The following is a 24,082-nucleotide window of genomic DNA, read 5'->3' as shown; positions in this document are numbered from 1 at the left end:
AGAGACACGGCAAGAGAGGGAGCACCAGCAGGGGGAGTGGGAGAGGGAGAAGCAGGCTTCCCACTCAGCAGGGAGCCTGATGCAGGGCTCCATCCCAGGACCTGGGATCATGACCTGAGCTGAAGGCAGATGTTTAACGACTGAGCCACCCAGGCGCCCCAAGGTCTGCTTTTAAAAATGAGGTTTCAGGCTGGCTTGCGACTCTTGATCTAGGGGTTGTGAGTTGAGGCCCCACGTGGGGTGTAGAGCCTACTAAAAAAAGAGGTCTTAGGGAGATGGTTAATATACCAAAAAAGCTAATTTAAAGGTGTGTTGTTTTGTACTGCAAATTTGGGTTCCCAAATGGCTGGGTGTTGGCTTCCTTTTGTAAGGTGATATGCTTGGCCTACATAGTCTGCTGTCTTACTCAGCCATTTTCATAGCAGAGTACATTGTTTTGGTCTTTTACTACTGTCAGCATGACAGAATCAAGTTCCATAAAAGGCATTTGAGAGACAAACAACCTTATTTATAAAGGAAGTGAAGGTGGCAAAAACCAAGTATATTGTTCCTTTTTTTTTCTTATTGGAACTCCATTTATAAATCATAGGGTGCAAAATGTTTATGCCTAAAGCCTGTTACAGATTTTTAAAATGCTGTGAGTAACCATACGATGCAGTATTAATTTCAAAGCCATCCTTTAATGTTGCACAACTGCCTTTGTTCTTGGAATGTTAGCTTAAAATGATTACACAGTCTATAGACAGGCTTTCCAAAGTTTAATAGAGAGTGGTCACTTTGCCAGTTGAGGGCTTTTCTACTTCAGCGTGGATTAAGGTGAAATCTTCCTAACATAAGAATCCTCACCCAGGTATTCTCCGTGGCAGGAGGGATTTTAGTGATGACTTCTTGAACGAGAGTTGGCCCTTGAGCCACTTTGCTTGAGAAAGGCTGGTTGCTTGGATGGATAGCACGGTTATCATCCTAGGATCTCCCTCCGCCTCCGCCCAGGGGTTTCTTTGATGTCTCTCCAGCGTTGGCAGTTCCCATTTTCTGCATTCCATGCTTACCTTTATATGTGGGATTACTCTTACTTTGATGTGAAGCACTTTCTTTCCATAGGAGCATGGGTCATAGATTGTTGTGGCTTTACAGGCTAGAAAGAGCTTTGTTCTCCCCTCACACTTGATTACTTGTGTGTCTGGTGTAGGTATAGCATTCTGTGTTTTCATTTCCCTTCAAAATCTTGCAGATACTGTTCTGTTGGCTTGTTTCCAGTGTTGCTTTTGTGATGTCCAGAGCCATCTGAGTCCTGATCATTTGTATGTGACCTGACTTGGGTTTTGTTTTTATTTTTTGACCCCAACTCCCATCCTTCTACCCCCTGGGCAGCTTGTAGAATCTTTTTGTCCTCAGGTCTCAGATTTTTACTGCGAGGTGCCTTGGCTTGATTTTCACCTATGATGCAGGACATTCAGTAGACCCTTTCGTTCTGGCAGCTGATGTTCTTCAGTTCTAGGAAGTTAACTTGAATTATTTTGTTGATAATTTCCTCTCCTGTACTCTTCTGTTTTCTCTTTCTGGAACTCCTGTTACTTCGATGTTGGACCTCCAGAACTTGGTCTCTGATTTTATCTGTGCTCTCTCATTTTCCATCTCTGCCGTTTTACTCTACTTTCTGCGAGAATTTAACTTAATTTTCCAAACTTCTGATAAAATATATCTATCATATTTTGAATTTCTAAGATCTCTTTTTGTGTTCTTTGAATCTTTTTTGGAGCACCCTGGTCTTATTCCACAGTTGCAGTATATTTTCCGAACTCTTTGGTGAGCTTAATATTCCCCCCGCCCCCGCTACGTTTATCTCTTTTTTTTTTTTTCTTTTTCTTCATGTTTCCTTCTCCCTGCACAACTTCCATTTGTCAGAGGTTGCTTTTTGTGTGCTTATTTAGATTTCAATTGCTAAAAGATAAACCGAGGTATATTAAAACTTGCGAGAGTTTATTTGGGCAAAAATTAGCGAGTAGCATCCAGTCTAGCAGACAGACAGGAGCTCAAGTTGCTGCACAAAATGAAACACTTACAGGCAAGAAGGCAGTGGGAACAAGGAAGTCATACTAGGCAAAAAAAGGGGGGGTTGGTTATTGCAAAGTCACTTTCCTTTAGGGGATGGCAGGGGTCTGTTGGGCAGATTATCTAACCCGTGCTGATCAGGTGATTCCTGATTCACATGGTTTAGGATTCCATTCCTGGGAGAGCCAAACCTGTAATTAAGTCTCAGTTTGGTGACATGGGGCTTAGCATAAACAGCTCCATTTTGGGCCTGTTGTCTTGTTTTAAAACACTGTCTTCCCTGTTAAAGGCCTTTAGATTTCTAGTAATCCTTGATTATTTGCTCGTAATCAAAATTAAGAGACTACAAAGCTGACTGGAAAATTCTAAGTGTGGGGGTAAGGCTCCTTTGCTTGGAGCATCACTGTAGGGTAATCTGACTATACCATTTGTTGGGTAACCCCTGTATCAGTGATCTTTAAGTATTGCCTTTCTCAGGGGAATATTTTCCGAATTCCTGCCTAGAGAGTACTGTCTGGATACTGGCATTTCTGTGTAGAAGGAATTGAGTAGGGGAAGACTGCATACCATTCAGTGTCCTTGTAATTGACCTGTTAGCTATGTGGTGCCCATATCCTCAGATATGCTTTTGAGTGGCTTGGTGTTTTCCATTCTAGAGAAAGAGGGGTCGTCACTTAGAGTCATGGAGTGAGGGAAATGGAATCTAACTTCTCAATAGTATTTTCATCCTGTTCTGCCTTGCTTTGGCCACCGCACTTCATTTTAACATCTGAGTGTGGAGTACAAATCATATTGGTTTTCAGATCTTCTCAGTGGCAAGGGATTTGGCTTTCTTGAGTCAGTTAAGTCAGTTACCGCTGATTTTTCTGGATTCCAAAATTTTGTTGGCTATTTGTCTCCTCTTCTATCCTCCCCATCCATGTGGGATTATGACTTTTAAAAAATCCCAGTAGTGTTGTTTTAGTTGGGCTTTGGGAGGGAACAAAATTAGATGTGTGGTCAATCCGCCATTTTAACCCAAAGTCCCTTTAGAAGCTTTTAAAAAGTTAGACTTAACCATTTATACAAGACATTTTTACAAAGCTCCTATTATGTGCCAGACACTTAATGCACATTTTTGTCTCTTCCATCTAGTGTGTTCATTACTGCTCATTAACTAAAATCACAATACATAAATAATATAAATGCAGTTTCAGCAAAGATTTGAGTCAATTGTGCAAGAATTGTAGTATGATAGACATTAATATGGAAGTTATACAAGTTAATAAATACCTCTGTTTTGAGACAAATGCCCTTAACAGTGGCAATGTAGTTCACTTTCTGTGGGGAAACGTGTACTGAATACCACCTAATGATATTAGAAATACAGTTGGACCTCATTATTCATGGTGGTTCTGTTGTGTGAGTGACCAAGGACACTGAATTAGGAAATACTAGAACGTTACCCCTAGAGGATATACAGGGTTAGGTTCCTGCAGACCTCTGGTCACAATATTTTCATCAACCAATCAACCTATAACTTTGGTCTGTTTCTGTTTAAGGACACCATATTTAACATGTCTGAGTAAAGCTATCACATATATTTTCAGACAGCCTTCTTGGTGTTGGAACACTGGACAGCACTCCAGCACTATGAACCATTGTAAACAATAAAATCAAATATGTCGGCTATACTTTAATTTAAAAATTTAACATAGGGGCGCCTGGGTGGCACAGCGGTTAAGCGTCTGCCTTCGGCTCAGGGCGTGATCCCGGCGTTATGGGATCGAGCCCCACATCAGGCTCCTCTGCTATGAGCCTGCTTCTTCCTCTCCCACTCCGCCTGCTTGTGTTCCCTCTCTCGCTGGCTGTCTCTATCTCTGTCGAATAAATAAATAAAATCTTTAAAAAAAAATAAAATAAAAATTTAACATAAAAAATACTTTACTCAAAAGAAAAATAAACAACAGAAAACACAAAACTGTGAAAAGCATGGCACTAAATAAACCACAAAAAGGATGCTTACACTTGTTCACTGTATGAGAGCTGAGCGTCGCACCTCAGCCTGGAATATGTGTCGAGTGACTCAAATTTTTCACCATTCTGAGTATGTCTGTGAATGACGACCAGATTGCCACAAATATTGATTTGGCGGTTACAAATAGATTTTAACAAGTAGATAAATTCACAAATATGGAATCCACAAATAATGAAGATCACTTGTATATCTTATCCCCAATACCCCTAGTTACCTACCCTTACAGGGAAAGGCATTTATAGCCCCTCTACAAGAAACAGTGCAATTTTGTTTGTGTTTTTGTTTTTTAAGATTTTATTTATTTATTTGACAGAGAGAAAGAGTACAAGCAGAGGGAGCAGCAGAGGGAGAGAGAGAAGTAGGCTCTTCACTGAGCAGGGAGCCTGACACAGGGCTCTATCCCAGCCAGGACCCTGGGACCATGACCTCAGCCAAAGGCAGATGCTCAACCTACAGAGCCACCCAGGCGCCCCAACAGTGCAGTTTTTATATGCATTTATCCATGTGCTTCTAAAACGTTATTTTATTTTTTTAAGATTTTATTTTTAAGTAATCTCTACCCCCAACACGGGTCTCGAACTTACAACCCAGAGATCAAGAGCTGCGTGCTCTACCGACTGAGCCAGCCAGGCGCCCCCTGAGTTTTTAATAGTCAGTGTAATTTATAATAGCCAGTAATAAACGCAATCAATAACAATGTACATATAATACCTTACTGACTTTTACAGCCTCATGAAGTAAATATTTCTGTTTAAAAGAAATAAAAACTAGTTTGAAAGATTTGAGTAACTTATTCATACTCCCACCGCTAAGTAAAGAGAGGAGTGGGGATTTGTCTAACATCTAAGGTCTTAGTCATTACACTGTACTCAGCCTCCCCTCCAAAAGGATCCTTGTTCTGCTAGGTCACCGAAGTTGTTTGTGAGTAAAGCTCCCATGCTATTGTGAGAGGGATGTGTAGGAGTGTTACCAAATTTATTTTGTATTTTTTAAGTGTAATTCTCTCTTTAAAAAAAATTTGTCCTGACTGTGGCTTTCATGATTATTTTAATTTTAATATCTGCTTACTTTTAAATCTGATTTCCTTATTTAACTGAAAGAGGACAAATGGTATATTACAATCACAGAATTTTAGAGCTGGGAGTGCCTTTTAAAATAATATAATAAAATCCACTTATTTTACACATGCGCAGACAGAAACCAGGAAATTAACTTGCCCCAAGTCACACAGTTAATTACTAAGACCAGTGTCCAAATTGCTTTAACTCTCAATCTGTCTCTTTTCTCTAAGTTTTGTGTAGCCCCTATTGTTTTAAACAGATTCAGCAGAGTTAGTACCCAAAGTTAAGCCAAAATCTACAGTATGCTCACTACTTTTTACCCTTGAGAGCCTAGAGCGAGCGCCTGATAGCAGACAAAACTACATTAGAGCCCAGAGTGAAGGCCCTCAGAGGCTTGCAGGAACTGTGGTAAACTCTTGAGAGCCTGCGGCAAGTGTCATCTGATTAGTGACGCTTGAAAATGCAGGTCCAGTGTTACCAGATCCTTGAATTTTTCCTGGGAAGCTCGAAAACCAGATATTATGAAATACTGGCAACTATGTCTAACTTTAAAACCACACGGTAAGGGCACCTGGGTGTCTCAGCCGTTAAGCGTCAGCCTTCGGCTCAGGTCATGATCCCAGAGCAAGCCGCGCATCGGGCTCCCTGCCCGGTGGGAATCCTTCTCCCTCTCACACTCCCCTTGCTTGTGTTCTCTCTCTCGCTGTGTGTCTCTGTCAAATAAATAAATAAAATCTTAAAAAAAAAAAAACACCGTAAGACAAAAAACAATGTCTATGGGCCGGTTTGAGGCTACCAGTGGTTTGAAACCCGTACTTTAGAGGATTCAGCTGACACGGCAACTTTCATTCCTAGCTCCGTGAGTGACAATGAGAAGGAACCAAAACCAGGGCTTAGTGACATGCTAAATGAAAACACTTGAGTGGAGTTGATTAAGTCAGTAAGCCATTAAGTGGCCAGGCACAATTAATCTGTCTGTTTACTTATTGGGATAGGTTGTTTACATGTGTTTTGGCTGCTAGTTACCCACAATGCAAAGATCTTACGTGTTTATTACAAGTTCGAATTGATTAGTATTTTGAGGCTAAGTGTAGAATTCTGCAGTCTCATATGTTAGCCGACTTGCGGTCCTTATCTAATGCATGCAAAACTCTGGCGTAGTATTATCACTTGCTGGAAATACGTATTTTATCTTGTTTTATGGCAGTAGACATTACACAGCATCTGCAACCAAAAAGTTTTACTCAGTCTCTTAGTACTTTCAGACATAGAGTGTCCCCCAGAAGCCTTACCTTATTTATTTATTTATTTATTTATTCATTCATTCATTCATTCATTTAGCAAATGATGGAAGTTATGGTTCTAAAAACATAAACTGATATAAAAGTACAACATTCTAAACCTAGAGTGTACCTGTGGGGTGTGAATATGAATATTAGAAATATATGAGAGTGAATACCGGGAGAATTGTGGGAAAACTGTGACATTCAACCATCTTTTTTTAAAGCTTCTCATTGAAGTATAACATACAGAAAAATATACAAAATAAATGGTGGATTTTCTCAAAATGAACATGCCTGTGTAACCAGCACCCAGATCAAGAAATGAGGTATTTATCCGTACTACTATTGATGGACATTTGTCTTTCCATTTACGAACAATTGTATTTGTTGCTTCCTTGAAGAGTCTTGTATGTGGTTTGTTTGTTTTTCTTTTTTTGGTGGATTTAGCACAAATCTCTGTTGGTTATTTACACAGGAGTAGAATAGCTAAGTCGTAGGATATACATATTTTGAGCTTTAATATATAGGGCCAGTTTTCCAGTGTGTTTGAACCAATTCACACTCCACTAGCAGCGTGAGTTCTTGTTTTCACATCCAAACCAACACTAGGTCTTGGCTTTTTCATTTTAATCATTCTAATAGATGTCTCATGTGGTTTGAATTTACATTTCCTGACAATTATTGTGATTGAAGACCTTGTCATTTGCTTCTTGGCCATTTGGATATCTTGTAAAGTGCATGGCTTTGTAAACTTTTTTCTTTAACTTTTTAATTATTAGTTTGCATTTATAAACATGGGAGAGCTAGCTACTTTCCCCGCATTGACTCTGTTGCACCAAGTAACATCTTAGAGATCTGCTGATATATGTATAAAGCCATAATGGCTTTGGCCCACAGGGTTGCTTTGTAGATAACATAAACAAGAGGAATCCTTTTGTGGAATGTTCTTTTTAGACCATTTAAATCATCAGCATTTACAATTGGTAAGAAAGAACAAAATAAAAGTAGTAATAAATAGAGACATAGTTTTTAAAAATCTCATTTTTAGAATAGCCTTTTGCCTTTTTGGTTTTTTGAATTGGTAATTGGTTTTATGAATTCTGATTGCAAACAATCAGCTGTTAATTAGTAATATGTTTCTAATTAGAAAAGTTTATTTAGAAAGAGGATGTAGCTCAAATTTGTCCTTTAAAAAAATACTATAGTTGGGGGGGGGTTCTGCTTACAAGTAATATATAGTCATCAAAAATTCAAAAGTTACAGAAATACATAACATAGAAGTTGACGGTTTCCCGTAATCTCACCTCCCAGAAATGATTGGTTGGTTTGTATTCCTCCAGATTTCCTTCTGTGAATTTGCTAACATGTATCAGAAATGATACACACTACATACAGCTTGGCCACTTGCTTTTTTTAACCTAACAATTAACTGTTGGTACTGGATCTTTAGGAGTTTTAAAAGATATTATCTGTGATAACTGGGTACTTGTTATTGACAATAAGAATGCCTTATTGAATAGATAAATAATAAAATGTAATTAGTATGTTACTTTTATTAACCTTATAGATCTTTAAAATGGTTCACCTGGCAGTGTCATTATGCATCTTTAATTAACACAGTGTTTTCCTAGTACATAGAAAAGTTCCAATTAAAGAAGATGTAAATTAATGTAGTTTATGAGCAGGTTGAAAGTGGGTTGATTTTTTTCAGCAATTTTTTTTTTTTGTATGTTTAAGGCTTCCTAATCATGAAAATCCAGATATTGAATTGGTAAATCTACTCTACATTTTTCATGAGAAATTCTCCGGATGGAGCCTATGCTTCACACTTTTGTAATAGGATGGTGGTTTCTGATCATTGCAAGTGGTACTGGTGGCTGTCAGATTAAAGATGTGCTCTGCAGAGAACCTGCAGATCTGACTAGTCGTCCAAGGGTTCTGTTTGTTTTCTATTCAGTACTCAGCATTATGGGACTGTCATCAAATCCTTCCTAAAATTAAGTATCCTAGTCTCTGATTGAAAATCTCCAAGTGAATTTTTGTTTTTTTAAGCAGTGAGGCTAATCTAAAAATGTATACTGTTAGGCTTTTTAAAAAGCAGTATTTGGCAAGTTAAAATAAGTTCCAACGTATTCTGCTTCGCCGAGTCCTGTAGTGTCTAATCCAGAAATAGTCTTCATTTTCCTCTAATCTAAAGGACGCTCTTCAGGTTAGTCTTTAGTATATCCTGAGGTCTGTAGTCTCAACTGGTTGCACCTTATATTGAAATGAGAGTAAATGAGCTGTATTTTCTCTATTCAAGTTTAAAAGACTGTATAAAATGACATTGTTGCTAAATATTAGTGAAGACAGTACCTTCATCTTAACTATCACTGCTGAAATCAGTGTGGTCTAGGTTTGGAGCTTGTCTTACATTTCTTGTACTAAAGTAGTACTTTGCTAGTGGAAGATCGCCTTCCAGTTTTGTGAAGTATTTCACCGAAATGTGCTTTCCTGTTCCAGTGGGACCAGGTGGAAGTTTCTTTGTGGATTATACATTTGGCAATTTCAGGAATAGAAAATAGGCATTCTGCTCTGGAGGCTTTTCTGTGACTGAACTTGTATCACGTAATAGTTGCCCTTACTAAGACAGGTGGATGGGAGAAGGTTAATCCAGGTGCTACTGTGCAAAGGGGGGAAATGCCGTGATGTGTTGTTGCTATCCTAAATGTGAAGTACTACTTTTAATAGCTAATCAAGTAATAGTAGGATAAATTGTTTTATCAGGGTTCCAAAAAGGGTGATTCAGGATAATCTGTTAGATTTGCTTTAGAAACATTAGGATCCAAAAGGACATAAAAATGAATGTGTCATTCTCCTCTCCTTCCATGGGCAGTATGGGTAATACTCCCAAATGAAATGACTATTAACCCTGTGGTTTTTAGATGTTTTCACCAATTGTTTGGGAAGACAAAATTGTTTCCCATTCGTTCTGGAAACACAGAAACAAGGCTATAGTTCTTCAAACCGTTTGTGTAAATGGTCAGATTTTTTGTTTTTTAAACAGACTTGTTTCCTGACCTGAGAACTCATTAACAGACTTACCCTGCAGTATGTTTTTTTCTGCTGAATTAGATCAAAACAGAACCACCACGGAGAAAGCCCACCATAACCTGCGTGTAGGTTTTCAGCAGTAAGGAAGTACTGGTGACAGATGCCTAGCCATTGTCATGTGAACAACTTCGTTGTAATAAACATAAACAAGAGATGCACTGGGGGTGCTACCAGAACTGATTGATCAGACTTGAAAGAGAGTCATTATACCTTAAGCAGCACGACTGTAAAGGGAGTGTCTGTTCCAGATACTGGAAAGCTCCAAGTGTGTGGTGGCTGTGGAGTTATGAGGCGGCTGCTGCTCCCTAATACCTAATACCAGATTTTATAGCTATTTTCAGTTTTAGTTAGGGAGACTTTCTGCTGATGGTTTCTGTGTTACCTTTTTTTTTTTTTTTTTTTAAGTAATCTCTACACCCAATGTGGAACTCAAAGCTCACAGCCCCTGAGATCAAGAGTCACATGTGCTACTGACTAAGCCAGCCAGGTGCCCCTGTTAACCTATTTTTTAAATAATTTTTTTCCTTTTTTTTTTTTTTAAATGAATCATTTTATGGGGGATGGGGAAACCCAGCCTGCTAGATTGAAACAAAACCTTATGAAGGAGATTTAATCCCGTTTAGGAACATGGGGATTTAAAATTAAACCGATTCATTTGTCAGATCTTGGGCCAGTATTGTAAGTGTATCACCTTCACTGGTGTTTATGGACTGTATGTAATTAATCCGCCTTATCCAATACTCCTTGTGTTCAGAAGCTTGTGAAAAAATCAGGTACTACTTACGGAACTTCACTGAGATCTGACTTTTTTGCAAGTGCAGTTTCCTCTGCACTTTTAAATTCAAGAAGGTATTAAGTGAGGCTCCTGGAAGTCAGGAACAAATTAAACATAAGGCTAATCAGAGTCCCAAGATGTTTTGAAAGGTGGTTGGTTGGTTTTGTTTTGGAGGTCGAGGTTGTTGTGTCTGTTGTTGGGGAGCTCTCTGAAGTGAGACTGCTGATCTTTGAGTGTCAGTATTTGTCTTTCTTGTTTCCTGTAGGTTAATGTTTGAAATTTATTAATCAGGTTGAGTAAAGTAGGTATCGTGCCCTAAGGGCTTTCCTACTTAGTGGAAAAGCTGTGATTTATAAAGGAACACCGTAATGAAATAAAGTGATTATGAAAAGCCTTGGGCAGACAGACAGTGTGAAAAATTGTAGGCTGTTTACCCAGGTCAGTTTGTTTAATTATTATCATATTACTATTGTTACTATTATTTCTATTCCTGTTAGAATTGTCATTTCTAATAGTAGGATCCCTCAAACTGTTTAAACCAAATCTTGCTTGCTGCTGTAGCAGATGTGCTCAGATTTCTTCTTAAAGTCCAAACCATTCCTTTAAAGACTAACAGATGTTTGCCCTCCTCTTCGAATCAGTGAAAGGTGACAGTTAAGTGAATTCTTACTGGTTTCTTTCCTCTTTGCTTTTCAACACCACGTTCAGTGGAAGTAGATTTGCATCCCTTTGGGTTTTTGACTGAAGCACACACCCATCCCCTTCCTGCCTCCCTGGAACTGGTTCAAGATTTGGAGAGAAGGGTTTGTTTGGGGGCGTTTCCCTGGTCTTATCTCCGTCTGAGCATATGCGAGGGTTGAATTTATTTTGACCCTTCCACTTTAAATTTGGAACCGAAGCAAGAGTTTAAAGTACGACAGGAGAAGAGAGTCTGCTGAACTTTAAACATGAGGGACCCAGGGAGGAAGGTGCGTACATGCATTCTGAAGCTTTCTCACAGAGGTTGGCCATCTTTATTCGTACACATAATTGTGAGCTAATAACTGCTGGGAAAAGGGAAAATATTTAAAATTATATAAGGATATATGTGACACTTGTAAAATTAAGCTTTACAGTAGTGCCTCCAGTATTGTTTTGAAATTGATGGCAGAACAAGTAAATTCTGAATATTTATTTGAAAGCCTTTTGGAAAAGCTTAGGAGGATGGGTGTTTGCAAGGAAAAACGAGTGTATCACTTGTGATTGATCTCCAACAGAATGACCTAAAAAATACAGGTATTTTAGGCATTTTATCATTTTGTCTTCTAAAATGTAAAATTTAAAAACTATAAATGGTTATTATTAGATAAAGGTCACCCAGATTCTCCTCAGAGTTGAGAAAAAAGTCTCTCTCCATTGATTATTACTTATCTTCGTCCAGTGGTTTTGTGCACAGTACCTTGTGTACATAGGAGGCCGGACTGATTTCTCTCTTGACTGATCTCTTCCAGAGCCTGGCCCAACTAGAGAATCTGTGCAAACAGCTTTATGAGACAACAGACACAACCACTCGACTCCAGGCAGAGAAAGCCTTGGTTGAATTCACCAACAGCCCTGATTGCCTGAGCAAGTGCCAGCTACTCCTCGAAAGAGGAAGTGTACGTAAGATTGGAAAACTCCTGAAGGATGAGGGGTTCAGGAAAATATAGTCAGAGTTTAAGGGTGGGTTGGGATAGCTTGTGTTCCTTAATTTTTCTAGGTGCCTCTCTGCCTTCTTAATTTCACCTTTAAAAAGCACCATCAGTAGCTGCCAGGTTGATAGTAAAAGGACACACAGCCTCATCAGGAAAATCTCGTTGAACGTGTATTTTTTTCTGTCATTTTTCATCTTGAATCAAATTTCTGGGACTTTTTTTTCTGTTTTTCATACTTAAGTACCACCTTGTATCCTTTACAAAGAAGACAGAGCTATATATGAATGACCCTTCTTCCCACATAAGCTCCCCGGTGGCCGCTGCGCTGCCCCCTCTGTACCACAGCTGCTGCTTATTGCCTTAGAGGCCTGGGGGGAGATTCCACAACAAAAACCGCAAGAAGTCGTAGTTTTCAAAATGGCAGTGCAGTGGTCAGTATAATGCTGTCAATAAGACCTCGTTTGATTACATTAGTATTGGGGGCAAGATGGAGGTCTCAGGAAGGCTAAGCGTCCAACGAGGTATCCTGAAAGGGCCCGAGAGAGTAAGAATCCCAACTAGACCAGCAGCTAGCAGTCTAGCTGGTGTCTAGTTCAGACTGGAAGGACATGTGGAAAGAACAAAAGCAGTGAAGTTGTTTTGAAGGTAAAATTCTAGATGGTTTCGTGTTTGAATTTTCATTGACAGTGTTACAGTATTTGTTCAGTTGGCTGAAGTTATCCTTTAGTAGCTGAGAGATGTTACTCCTTTCCCAAGCATAGGAAGGTCACGGAGCCCTGATCAGAGAGCGTGTAGTGCTCCGTTCTGTTTATGCACGTAGTATGTTGTGTAGTTCTTTCCAGTCCCTTAGTCTTCCGATTGACCAACTTATATTTGTATATTTTGTGCTACGGGAAATTCACTCCCACTGGAGCCCCACAGTATCGTCTCTGACCCTGTTAACTCCGGATCCTCATGTTGACAGTCAGTAAATAAAACAAGGGGCAGTAAAACAGGCTCGGCGCAGTACTAAAAGCAGTTATATTGGAATCTCCCTATTAATCTCTGTTGACTTCTTAGTGACTTAGCAGGTTTATTGGAATTATTATGAAAACCATCTAGATGTTGTATAATGTGTCGTTACAGTTGTATGCTGTATTCTGTAGTTAGAGTGATTTGACACACCGACTCTAATCAGTTTAAACCATGTTCAGAGGTGTTGAATAAAAATCACATGTCAAAGTGACTTTATAGATTTTTTTAAAGATTTTATTTATTTATTTGACAGAGACACAGCGAGAGAGGGAACACAAGCATGGGAAGTGGGAGAGGAAGAAGCAGGCTCCCAGTGGAGCAGGGAGCCCAATGCGGGGCCCGATCCCAGGACCCTGGGATCGTGATCTGAGCGGAAGGCAGACACTTAACGACTGAACCACCCAGGCGCCCCTAGATTTTTTTCTTAAGCATAAATTTTTTTGTAACTGGTGGCATTATGCAGTGCCTGTGGATAGCCTACTGTCTTAAGGATTTTTAGTGTTATAGGAAATTATCCTTGACCCTTAATTAAATTACTTTAATAGTCCTGAGTCTGTCCCTGTTATGGGACATTATCATAATAGTGCCACATGGAAGAATTTGCACATGGCTCTTTTTTATACATTATGATCAATTAGAATACCGGAATATTCTATTCTCCATAAGGTTAAAATTCATAAAATCCACATGTGAGAAATATGATAATGCTGTTCCCTTGCATAGGGCATAATTTTTCTTTCTCATAAATTTACTTTAAAACTAGCATATACATCCCCCAAAGCTGTATCTGATTGATAGCCGTGCTGATGTAAAGATATAGTTTAGGGATTAACTATACAGCATAATGTAATGACTCCTTTTAATGCTGGTTTTTTTTTTTTTTTGAAACTTTCTAATGGTATACTATAGCAATATTTTGAGTTGAAACTTTTTGAAACATCACTATAACAAGGCCTTTGACAAAGATTTCTTGGTTTAAATGAAAGAAGAGATACATCTTCTAAAGATTTGTCTTAATATCTTTCTGAAATTATCCTCTCCAGTGTGGGCCCCTCTAAGTGATACAGAATCTGCCCTGGATTCAGTTCGATCAGCCCATTCACTTCATACTGCACCTTGTTCATAACTGAAATCAGCTCAGTGAACATATACTCTGTGTGGGACTCATTTTTCCTTAGACCCTCTAAAATGTGGAGGATCGAATATGGCAAAACTGATTACTATTTCTTGAATCTCAGCATAGATCTCCTAATAAAAAACCTCGTGACTAACTCAATAAAATTGAATTCTGAGTCCTTTTCCCCGTCTTTTCACAGTCCTCTTACTCCCAGTTACTGGCAGCTACATGCCTTACAAAGCTTGTATCACGCACAAACAACCCTCTACCATTGGAGCAGCGCATAGATATTCGTAAGTAGAGAATTAATCCGTTTTCAAGAAATTAGTTTGTTTAGTGATGTGCTAGTAATAGTTAAATTTATGTTGCTTGTTTGATAATGTTCTGAAATTGGAAAGCATACAAAATATGCATGGCAGTCTTTACTGCCACTAAGAAAAATGTTGTTAAGGATTTTGAATTCTATGCAGGCATGTTATTTAACTGTCTAGGAGTAGATTCAAGGCTGCCATACTCCAGGGTCTTCACTGTGACAAGTATAAAATCCTGAATTGGAACGTCTACGAATCTTAAAATTCAAAGTCCCATTTCTCTATCGCATTAAGAATTAAGGGAATACAACAGAAACAAGAATTAAGGCAGTTTAGGGGAAATAGGCTAAATTTACCATTTCTTGGATGGTTAATATATTTAAAGATGTGTCCCTTCTCTGGCAGAGCTTTTTATTATGTGGGTTTTTTTGTCTTGTAGGGAACTATGTGCTCAACTACCTTGCCACTCGGCCAAAGTTGGCTACTTTCGTGACACAAGCACTTATTCAGTTATATGCCAGAATCACAAAACTGGGCTGGTTTGACTGTCAGAAGGACGACTATGTCTTCAGAAATGCAATCACAGACGTCACAAGGTTCTTACAGGTATGATGTATATATGTGATGTAGTAGGAATGTGAGAAGCAACATGTATATGCTTATATAGTGATCTACTTTTTTAAAAATTACACAAAATGGAATAATTTTGTACATTCTTTTCTGTGTCTTTTTTGCCTTTAATATTCCTTGGCTTTACATACATACATGTCAGCACAAACAAACTCCATTTTTTCTAATGCCTATATACTATCCCAATCTGAAAATACCATCGCTTGATTAACTAATGTCTTGTAGGCGGGCATTTAGTTTGGTTCTATACTTTGTTAAGTGAACACTTGAGTGAATATCCTAAAATATATACACCTGTCATACTTGGAATAAGTGTGTTTATAGGGTGAATTTCTAGCCTTGGAATTATACAATCAAAAGGGATATGTGTATTTTTGGCTTTCAAAGATAGTTCCAAATTATCCTCAAAAAAAGTTGTTTCCTACAACAATTAAAAGAGTGCCTGCCTATTCCTCTGTACTTTCACCCTGGGAGCTCAGCTTTTTTATTTTTCCAATTTAATAGGTAAAAAGAGTTATGAATGAAACAAAGCAAATTTTCATATGTTAATTTACTACTTGTTTTTTTTTCTGTGAACTTCCTATTTATATATTATTTAATTTTTAAAATCTGGTTCTTTGTCTTTTTCTTATTATTGTATGCGGTCTCTGAATTAGGTTATGCATCCATTTGTCACTTATCTTAAATGTATTTTGCCAGTTTCTCTTTGTAGAATGGGTATGGTATGCTGCTTATGACTATTTTTTAAATACAAAAGGTTTCAGTCTTGATGAAGTCAGATTTAGCAGTCTTCCTCTGTGGCAGTTACATTTATGTCCTGCAAAGCAACAGTTTTAAACTACAGTTCCTCGCTGCCTTATCTCAGCAGTTTTAATAGCTACATAGGGTTCTGCCGTTTCAGAAGCGTGGCTGCAGTGCCGTAGCTGAAGTCACGCTGCACACACCAATTTCTGCCTTACGTTGTTTTTACCAGGATAGTGTTGAGTACTGCATCATTGGCGTCACAATTTTATCTCAGCTAACCAATGAAATTAATCAAGTAAGTGCTACAGCCTTCCTCATTGAAGTAAGTGCCATATTTTTTCTTAGTATTGGTGTTTTCTGCTATGTGTGGGATGATCTTTTTTGGCAGTTGTGTGCTTTTGCGGTAAGTGATTAATGCCCTTTGAAACAATTGTTCCATTGGGTTTTCCTCTGTAAGTGCAGTGTACCTCGTTTTCAGTGTCCTGGTCCCCTTCTGTCTCCCGAACATTTTATCTGTCCATCGGCTCTCCTTGCTGATACTGATGTTCATTGTGAGAGATGAGAGCAATGGTCCTAAGTCAAAACATTAATAAATTACTGCTTTGCTAATGAAAGAGAATGCGTCCAAAAAGGGGATCACAAAAGTGGAACCAGACCGTTTGTGTGCCACTTCTGCTGAATACATTAATATGTATTTATAACCATTTAAAACTCGGTTCCCATGTGCTACTATTAAAGACTTTTCTGGTGATCTTTTTAGAACGCATAAAACATTCTGCTAAATACCAAATAATTTTTCGAGTAGTCCTTCTTGTCACAGGTTACTACAGAGGAAACACCAGTGGCTTTCTTTCGCTCTGGCTATTTTTTTTTTTTGTCATTTACTTTTGTATCCAGCTAAAATTTTGTAATTATTGAACAGGCCAGTATTAATATTAGTTGTGACATCTCACCCTTCAGTCGCCAGCTCTGAATTACATCGGCATCACCGTTGCTATCGCGCATATTTACGCAGACCTTTTTATTAACCCTGAGAAATTTTAACCATGAGGTAGTACTGTTTTAAATGCATCAGCTTCTAGCCATTTAAACTCTGGAGTCCATACTGTGTTCTCTGTCACATGCGATCCCCACTATGGTCAGTAATTATCAAAATAACAATAGCTTGTACTTTTGAGTGACCTCTGAGCGCCAGGTGCTGTTCTGAGCACGTTACTGATAGCAGCTAATTTTATTCCCACCATAGTTCTGGAAGGTAGGTCCCGTGGCTGTCCCATTTTCTAGGTGAGGAACCTGAGGCACATAAAGGTCAATACTTTGCCTAAGGTGTCACGGTTAGCAAGCAACCATATCTGAATTTGAGCCTGCATAATCTTATTCCAGAGCCTGTGCTCTTAACAAATAACTTATTATTGAACCACTATTACCTTTGTAATACGAGAGCACCTATTAACTGAGGACAGAGATTGCGGGGTTAACATTCTCCTCTTTGAAGGTTGGCCCCACAAAATACGCTAGTGTTGTTACTTTTTAAAACTCAAAAATTTTATTTGTCTCTCTTAATGGAACAATAGAAATGTGTGTAATGTACTTAATGTGTGCAGTTATTCTCTGTATTATGGTCAGCATAACCAATTATATGTGAAATATGGTATATAATATGGCAATGCCATATTATCCAAGACATTTATGATAACACAGTGATACTGATGCTAGAATTGGGGGATGTTTTGAACCTCTGCAAAACTTTGTTTTCTGTCATCTTTTTGGTTGTCAGATTTAAATCAGAAAGCATATTTCTATTACCAACCCTGTCTGAACTTAGAAATAAAATCAAGGGGAGGGGCGCCTGGCTGGCTCAGTCAGAGGAGCATGTGACTCTTGATCTCTGGGTCGTGAGTTCAAGCCCCACGTTGGGTGTAGAGATTACTTAAATAAATAAAGCTTTAAAAAAGAAAACCGAGAGGAGTCAGAAATCCTGCTGCATTGTTCTTTAATGTGCCAGCAGCCGATGAGCCCCCTCTTAGATGAATTGATTGGTATATAGAAGAAATTTAAGCTTTCAGTAGGTGGTCGGACTAAAACTTCCTTTGGTAACCTTGAAATCCCTTTATTCCGCTTCCTGAAGTGCCTGTGTCAGGAATAGAGGGCATATAAAGTAGTAAAAGACAGAGTTCCTAACCGTAAAAACCTTAAAAGTTTGGCTGAAAAGAGAGGAACAGAGGAAAAAGTGAGAGACTGATGCCGCCCTTCAATTAAGTGCTCACTTCTGGGAGAGAGACCACGTGTTGAAATAGGTTAGAGAAGGTGGAGGGTGTTACACGGGCAATTGTCAGTTATCCTGCGTTCATGGCTGTCAGTTAATGACTGCTTTGAAAATTCTGTGGTAACTTGAGCCTTGAGCAGATTGTTTAGCAAGCCTTGCCACTGTGTTTCTGAGACTAAGCCACAGTCCGACATGCTAGTAGTAATTAGCGATATCTGCCAGCGGTTGGTTCAGTTCTACCTCCCTGAATGCGGAGGAGAGTAACACTTTGCAGTGGAGACACTCATCCCTCTTTCTGTCTTCCATCTGTAAGCTACAGACCTACCCTGCTAGCTGTTAGCAGCTTAGTGTCCTTTGCATCCTCTCATTATACGCGAGTTAACAGTAATTTAATCGTTAAAAATGTATTTTGTATGTAAGTTGGTTTTATTGGAAATCCTAGTTCATTTGAAGTCTATATGAAAATTTTTTTCTTTGCAATTAATTCTAAAACTTGGATTGGTTTATCTTTTTGCACAGGCCGACACCACACATCCTTTAACCAAGCACAGAAAAATAGCGTCTTCTTTCCGAGATTCATCATTATTTGATATCTTCACACTTTCCTGCAATTTATTAAAACAGGTGAGATTGTAGTTTGGGTCCTGCTTCCCAGTCCCCTTTGAAAGGATGAGAATGAGTGGAGACCTGTTAGAGGTCAGCTACAAGCTGACCCCTTGAGAGTTGGTGCAGCTCGACCCATTACCATCTCTCACATGATGCCGGTCTCCAAGATGTGGAAGAAAGTGCCATACTGACCACTGACTTCAGAGAGGGGTTTGGAATTGCCTTATTTCAGGGCTATTCCACGAAGCAAAGCACAGTAAGTAAACACGTATCCCGAGGAATCTAGTTTACCACAAAGTTTGGGATTTTGTTGTTTGCTTTTTTATACCCACATAAAATCTTCCTGCATGGAATAAAGGCATGTTAGCTTTATGGTGCTTAGATTCTTAGAGCTCTAAGAGCAGGTTCCGACTGCACTGTTAGCATACGGAAACAGGCTCCCCTGCTGAGCTGCAGGCGGCACATACACAAGCCGCGTCTGTAAGGAAAAGTCGAGTTTGAATTTGTACCATCCATTTAGATTTCATAACCTGAAGGGGTAGACAGTTATCACATAAGGAAATTGCCTGTTTTAAAACAGAAAATGGGTGTCGAAGTTCATTTATGGATAAGTTGAACTAGGAAAGAAATGCTCACATTTATAACAATCTATAGGAACTCCCTGTAGAAAGCTAAATGGGGTTAGCCTCTGGCTGTTTGTTCATTTTGGGTTGTTTGTTTGCTTGTTTTGGGTTTTTGTGGCGTTTTTTGTTCTTAGTCTCATTTTCCATTATGTCGTGAGTTTTAGAAGCAAGTTTGGATTCTGTGTTATCCCAGTTAGTGATGTTCATCTTTTTCCTCAATTACCTAGTTCTACCTCAGAATTCCCAAACAGTCCTCGGGCTGGGCAAGCTACCGCGCAAAAACTGTTGTACCCCCTGAGGGGGGAAAGCTTTTGAGAAAACTGAGGATTGACTCCTCCTGGCTGATACCATCAAAAACAATTAGCCAGCTAGTCACTGAGGTCACCGCCCCATCTAGAAATAACTAGGATCTCATAGCAGATGGAGTAACCACCCATCCCATCTTGCTTCAGAATCCCCTGTGGTCACTGTGTCGACAACATGTAAAGAATACCTTTCTAAAGGGGGATTTCTTTAAATACCAGTTTCATGTTTTTGTAGTAAGTAAGGAGCTCGGATTTTCATAGTGACATTAAGGTGACAGAAGAGCAGCCTCTTTTGCAGGGGAAACAGCACTTTATTGAGTTGAAATACTGCGCTCCTTTTCTGGCTTAACAGCCTCCTCAGGAGTCTGGCAGCAAGCTTGGAAGAGAGGAGTGATTGTGTGGGGCTCATTACGTGGTAATTTTTACAGGCTTCAGGAAAGAATCTAAACTTGAATGATGAAAGTCAGCACGGCTTGCTCATGCAACTGCTCAAGCTCACTCACAACTGCCTGAACTTTGACTTCATCGGCACGTCTACGGACGAGTCCTCAGACGACCTGTGCACAGTACAGATTCCCACGAGCTGGAGATCGGGTAGGAGCACTGCGCCCCCGGGAACAGACTGCTTGCTGCGCAGCCCCACGCGTGTCTGCCGCATGGTCTGAGGAAGCCCGGTGATCCCTTGCTCGCTTTTCGAGAAAACTTAGAAAGCCAGCATCTGTCTTGATACAGTGAGGAAGAGGGTGTTGGGGCAACCTTACAAATCCCTCAGCTTGGCTGGGTTACTAATGGTTGTGAGTTTGCCCTTCTCGCATTCATCACCTAGACACTCCTGTGATGGTACTCATTTGAGGTCATTTCTAGGCTTAAACACAAAATCAAAGAAAAGAACTTGTGCTTTTGCTTGTTTTTGTGTTCTTCAGGATCAGACTTCTTGCTTTGAACATAGTCCTGATTGTTAAGTTCTCTAAGAATCACAAGAATGAATCTCTACCTTAGAGGAGCTAAAACCTAGTGCTTTAAAAAGCAAAAAACCAGAAAACCGAAAGCCCCTCTTAGCATATCAGCTGAAAGGAAGTAACGCGTTGGAGATGCTAAAGCAGAGGACATGCCCCCTAATACACAGGGCTGTAAGCGTGCCGCTAGTAACGCTAGTAACGAGCTACGACATACTCAGTAACGGCTCCTTTGTCTTTTTTCAGCGTTCTTAGATTCTTCAACTCTGCAGCTGTTTTTTGACCTGTATCATTCCATCCCTCCTTCATTTTCACCTCTGGTGAGTCAGGACCACAGTTCCTAAGGCCTAACCGACGTCTAGAAAGTAGCAATGGTGAACGGGCTTTATATGCTCGTTCATTTTGTTGTACAAAATCATACAAGTATAGAAATTAGGGTTAGTTATCTAGCCTTTTGTGGTAAAGCTTATAGCCTAAAGGTTCTCGCAGTAAAGTCTTAACTTAATTCTCTTTAAATTATTCCTGACTTGAATCTGACTTTATACTGTACCTCAGTCAGTCACGGGCTAGAGTGGGGGGCCGGTCAGCTCATATTGTCTAACTGAAGATTATCCTGCCCAAGAAAATTTTTGAAAATCCTTCAAGCACATGTTACATAAGTGATAAATGGAAGCTGTAAGGGGAAGACAAATTTGTATACTATCCTGGATGACATTAGAGAGCTCTTGGAAATGATGCATTTCTCTTTTAAAGCAGTAATTACCCTCCTCAAATCTCAAAATTCATCCAGGTCCTGAAAGACATTGGCCTAGTATTTTAGATTGGTGTAAAATGCTACTGTACAAAACATACAGATAAAACAGTAAAGTAATGGGTGTTTTACATAATGTTTCTACAGTAGGCCGTTTTCCTTGTTACTATGGTACTTTTCCAAATGTAGACCTTAGCTTTAGTAGAAACATGAATTCAGCATTGTTTGTATCATTCAGTTTACTTCAGGAAAAGGTAGCTCGCTCAAGAGAGGTAGTTCGTGAAAAGACTATTAGTAAAGATGTGAGCAACACTAAGGGAATCCAGCAAGGGGTGGTGAGGTGAGGTACACCCTCTAGGGGGTGCAGTCGTAGGGAATCACAGAGGGCAAGGGGAGGAAACCCTGGAAAGAGCTGAAGCTGTGGCTTAGGGGAGGGCTGGGCAGCAGAGAGAGGGACACTGCCAGTCATGGCCCAGCCAGGGGTCCAGAAGGGTTCACATCTTTTCTTCCTGTCCTTAATCTCCTGTTAGTACTTTCCAGTGGTTGAAGCCTACCAGAGGCAAGAGGGCAGCGGAGCACTGGCTGTTGGTGGACAGAAGTCAGCCTCCCAGGGTACAGAGCAGTGTGGAGAAGGATAGAAGACAGATCGGGAGGGGCAAACAATATAAAATATCTAGCACAGTGGGGAAAGGCTAAAATGTTTTCAGTGTAAAGCCTGTTCTTTTCAGGACACAGATCTAACTTGGTTATTTCATTATGGCCAAGCCTGATTAGCTGAAAGTCTTAATGAAGCAGAGGAAACTATATCTAAAGCTTTACTTAACCTACGAATTGTATGCTATTTCCAAGCCTTAAATATATATCTTACCAAGAGCCAAAGAAGCCAAGGGTGGTCAAAGAATAATAATATGTAAGTGAATTTCCAGACTGTGAATTTAACCAAGTTGTGGTAACTTGGATCTAATGATCTTTTTTTTTCTTTTAATAAAGCTGTTTCCAGTATCCTCAGCTGCACCTTCCTTGATCTTTCTATATTGTGATAATAGTAGCAGAGGTTGAAAGAACAGAATTAATGGCATATGTAAAGAAGAATATTCTAGGAGGGGAGGGAGGGAAAAAATAGTATGGAGTAGCCATATCATCTTTTTAATCAATTGTGTTTGGTTGTGCCTGCTTTTAGGTATTATCCTGCTTAGTACAGATTGCCTCAGTCAGAAGATCCCTGTTTAACAATGCAGAGAGGGCCAAGTTTCTCTCACATCTTGTTGATGGTGTTAAACGAATACTGGAAAACCCACAGGTAAGATTTTTGAGAATTTATTATTTGAATACATATTTAAATGTATGTTGTGTGTGGGTGTGTGTGATTAGTATATGCCTCTCTGTTAAGTCAGAAGGAAATCCATCTAGAGGCCACACTTAGCAGAAATCCTAGAGAACAGTTCAGTGTGTCGTTCCCAGAAGATTTAAGTGAGTCTGTATCTGTAGGCAGATTCTCTCTCTTTTTTTTTTTTTTTTTTTTTTTAAGATTTATTTGTCAGAGCACAAGCAGGGGGAGCAGAAGGCAGAGGGAAAAGCAGGCTCCCTGCTGAGCAAGGAACCTAATGCAGGACTTGATCCCAGGACCCTGGGATCATCACCTGAGCTGAAGGCAGACACTTAACCAGCTGGGCCACCCAGGCATCCTCTAGGCAGATTCCTGAGAGCGTTTACACAAATGAGGAGTTTGTATCCTTGGGCATCAGGAATACAGGACTTAGGGGAAAGGATCACTTTGACAAAAGAGAATAAGGAGAGAGCTAGTCATTTTTCCCCCAAGAAATTAAGAATCTAGAGTTTGGGTTTTGTTTCTATTTCCATTTTTTTTATACATTTTTTTTAATATACATTATTTACTCAAGTGTGTAGGGCTGCTATTAGGTGGGAAGGGAGATATTGCCTATTTGATATTCATTCCATAACTCAGTTGCCCTTTTCGTATTTTTTGGTTCAGCCAACACCTGCTTTTTTTTTTTTTTAATATAGTGTTGCATGATTCATTGTTTGTGTTTAACACCCAGTGCTCCATGCAATATGTGCCCTCCTTAATACCCATCACCGGCCTAGCCCAATCCCCCACCCCCCTCCCCTCTGAAACCCTCAGTTTGTTTCCCAGAGTCCATAGTCTCTCGTGGTTCATTCCCCCTTTCATTCTTCCCTTCCTTCTCCTACCGATCTTCCTGCTATTCCTTATGTACCATAATTGAGTGAAACCATATGATAATTGTCTTTCTCTGCTTGACTTATTTCACTTAGCATAATCTCTACTAGTTCCATCCATGTTGCTGCAAATGTTGTGTAATCGTTCTTTCTGATGGCTTGGTAATATTCCATTGTATATATGGACCACATCTTCTTAATCCAGTCATCCGTTGAAGGGCATCTCGGCTCCTTCCACAATTTAGCTATTGTGGACAATGCTGCTATGAACATTGGGGTGCATATGGCCCTTCTCTTCACTACGTCTGTATCTTTGGGGTAAACACCCAGTAGTGCAATTGCTGGGTCATAGAGTAGCTCTATTTTTAACTTTTTGAGGGACCTCCACACTGTTTTCCAATGTGGCTGTACCAACTTGCATTCCCACCAACAGTGTAAGAGGGATCCCCTTTCTCCACATCCTCTCCAACATTTGTTTCCTGCCTTGTCAATTTTTGCCATTCTAACTGGCGTAAAGTGGTATGTCAGTGTGGTTTTGATTTGAATTTCCCTGATGGCTAATGATTTTGAACATTTTTTCATGTGTCTGTTATTCATTTGTATGTC

General features: G+C 39.5%; 1 protein-coding gene across 1 annotated transcript in view; it reads left to right on the top strand.

The window, feature by feature from the left end:
• Positions 1 to 8,155: 8,155 nt before the first annotated feature.
• Positions 8,156 to 24,082, top strand: part of XPO7 (exportin 7) — a 42,703-nt gene continuing 26,776 nt past the window's right edge. The window contains exons 1-9 of the mRNA XM_057310224.1: positions 8,156 to 11,249; positions 11,772 to 11,918; positions 14,285 to 14,378; positions 14,836 to 15,002; positions 16,000 to 16,092; positions 18,556 to 18,660; positions 19,999 to 20,164; positions 20,773 to 20,846; positions 22,458 to 22,577. Of these exons, the coding sequence (XP_057166207.1) occupies positions 11,229 to 11,249; positions 11,772 to 11,918; positions 14,285 to 14,378; positions 14,836 to 15,002; positions 16,000 to 16,092; positions 18,556 to 18,660; positions 19,999 to 20,164; positions 20,773 to 20,846; positions 22,458 to 22,577 (987 nt within the window). The 5' untranslated portion in view covers positions 8,156 to 11,228. The remainder of the gene's footprint in view (positions 11,250 to 11,771; positions 11,919 to 14,284; positions 14,379 to 14,835; positions 15,003 to 15,999; positions 16,093 to 18,555; positions 18,661 to 19,998; positions 20,165 to 20,772; positions 20,847 to 22,457; positions 22,578 to 24,082) is intronic.

This window comes from Ursus arctos, unplaced genomic scaffold (genome assembly GCF_023065955.2).
Source record: "Ursus arctos isolate Adak ecotype North America unplaced genomic scaffold, UrsArc2.0 scaffold_11, whole genome shotgun sequence".
Taxonomy (NCBI): Eukaryota; Metazoa; Chordata; class Mammalia; order Carnivora; family Ursidae; genus Ursus; species Ursus arctos.
The sequence above is the reverse complement of the archived record's forward strand: the minus strand, read 5'-3'. Positions and strand labels throughout refer to the sequence as shown.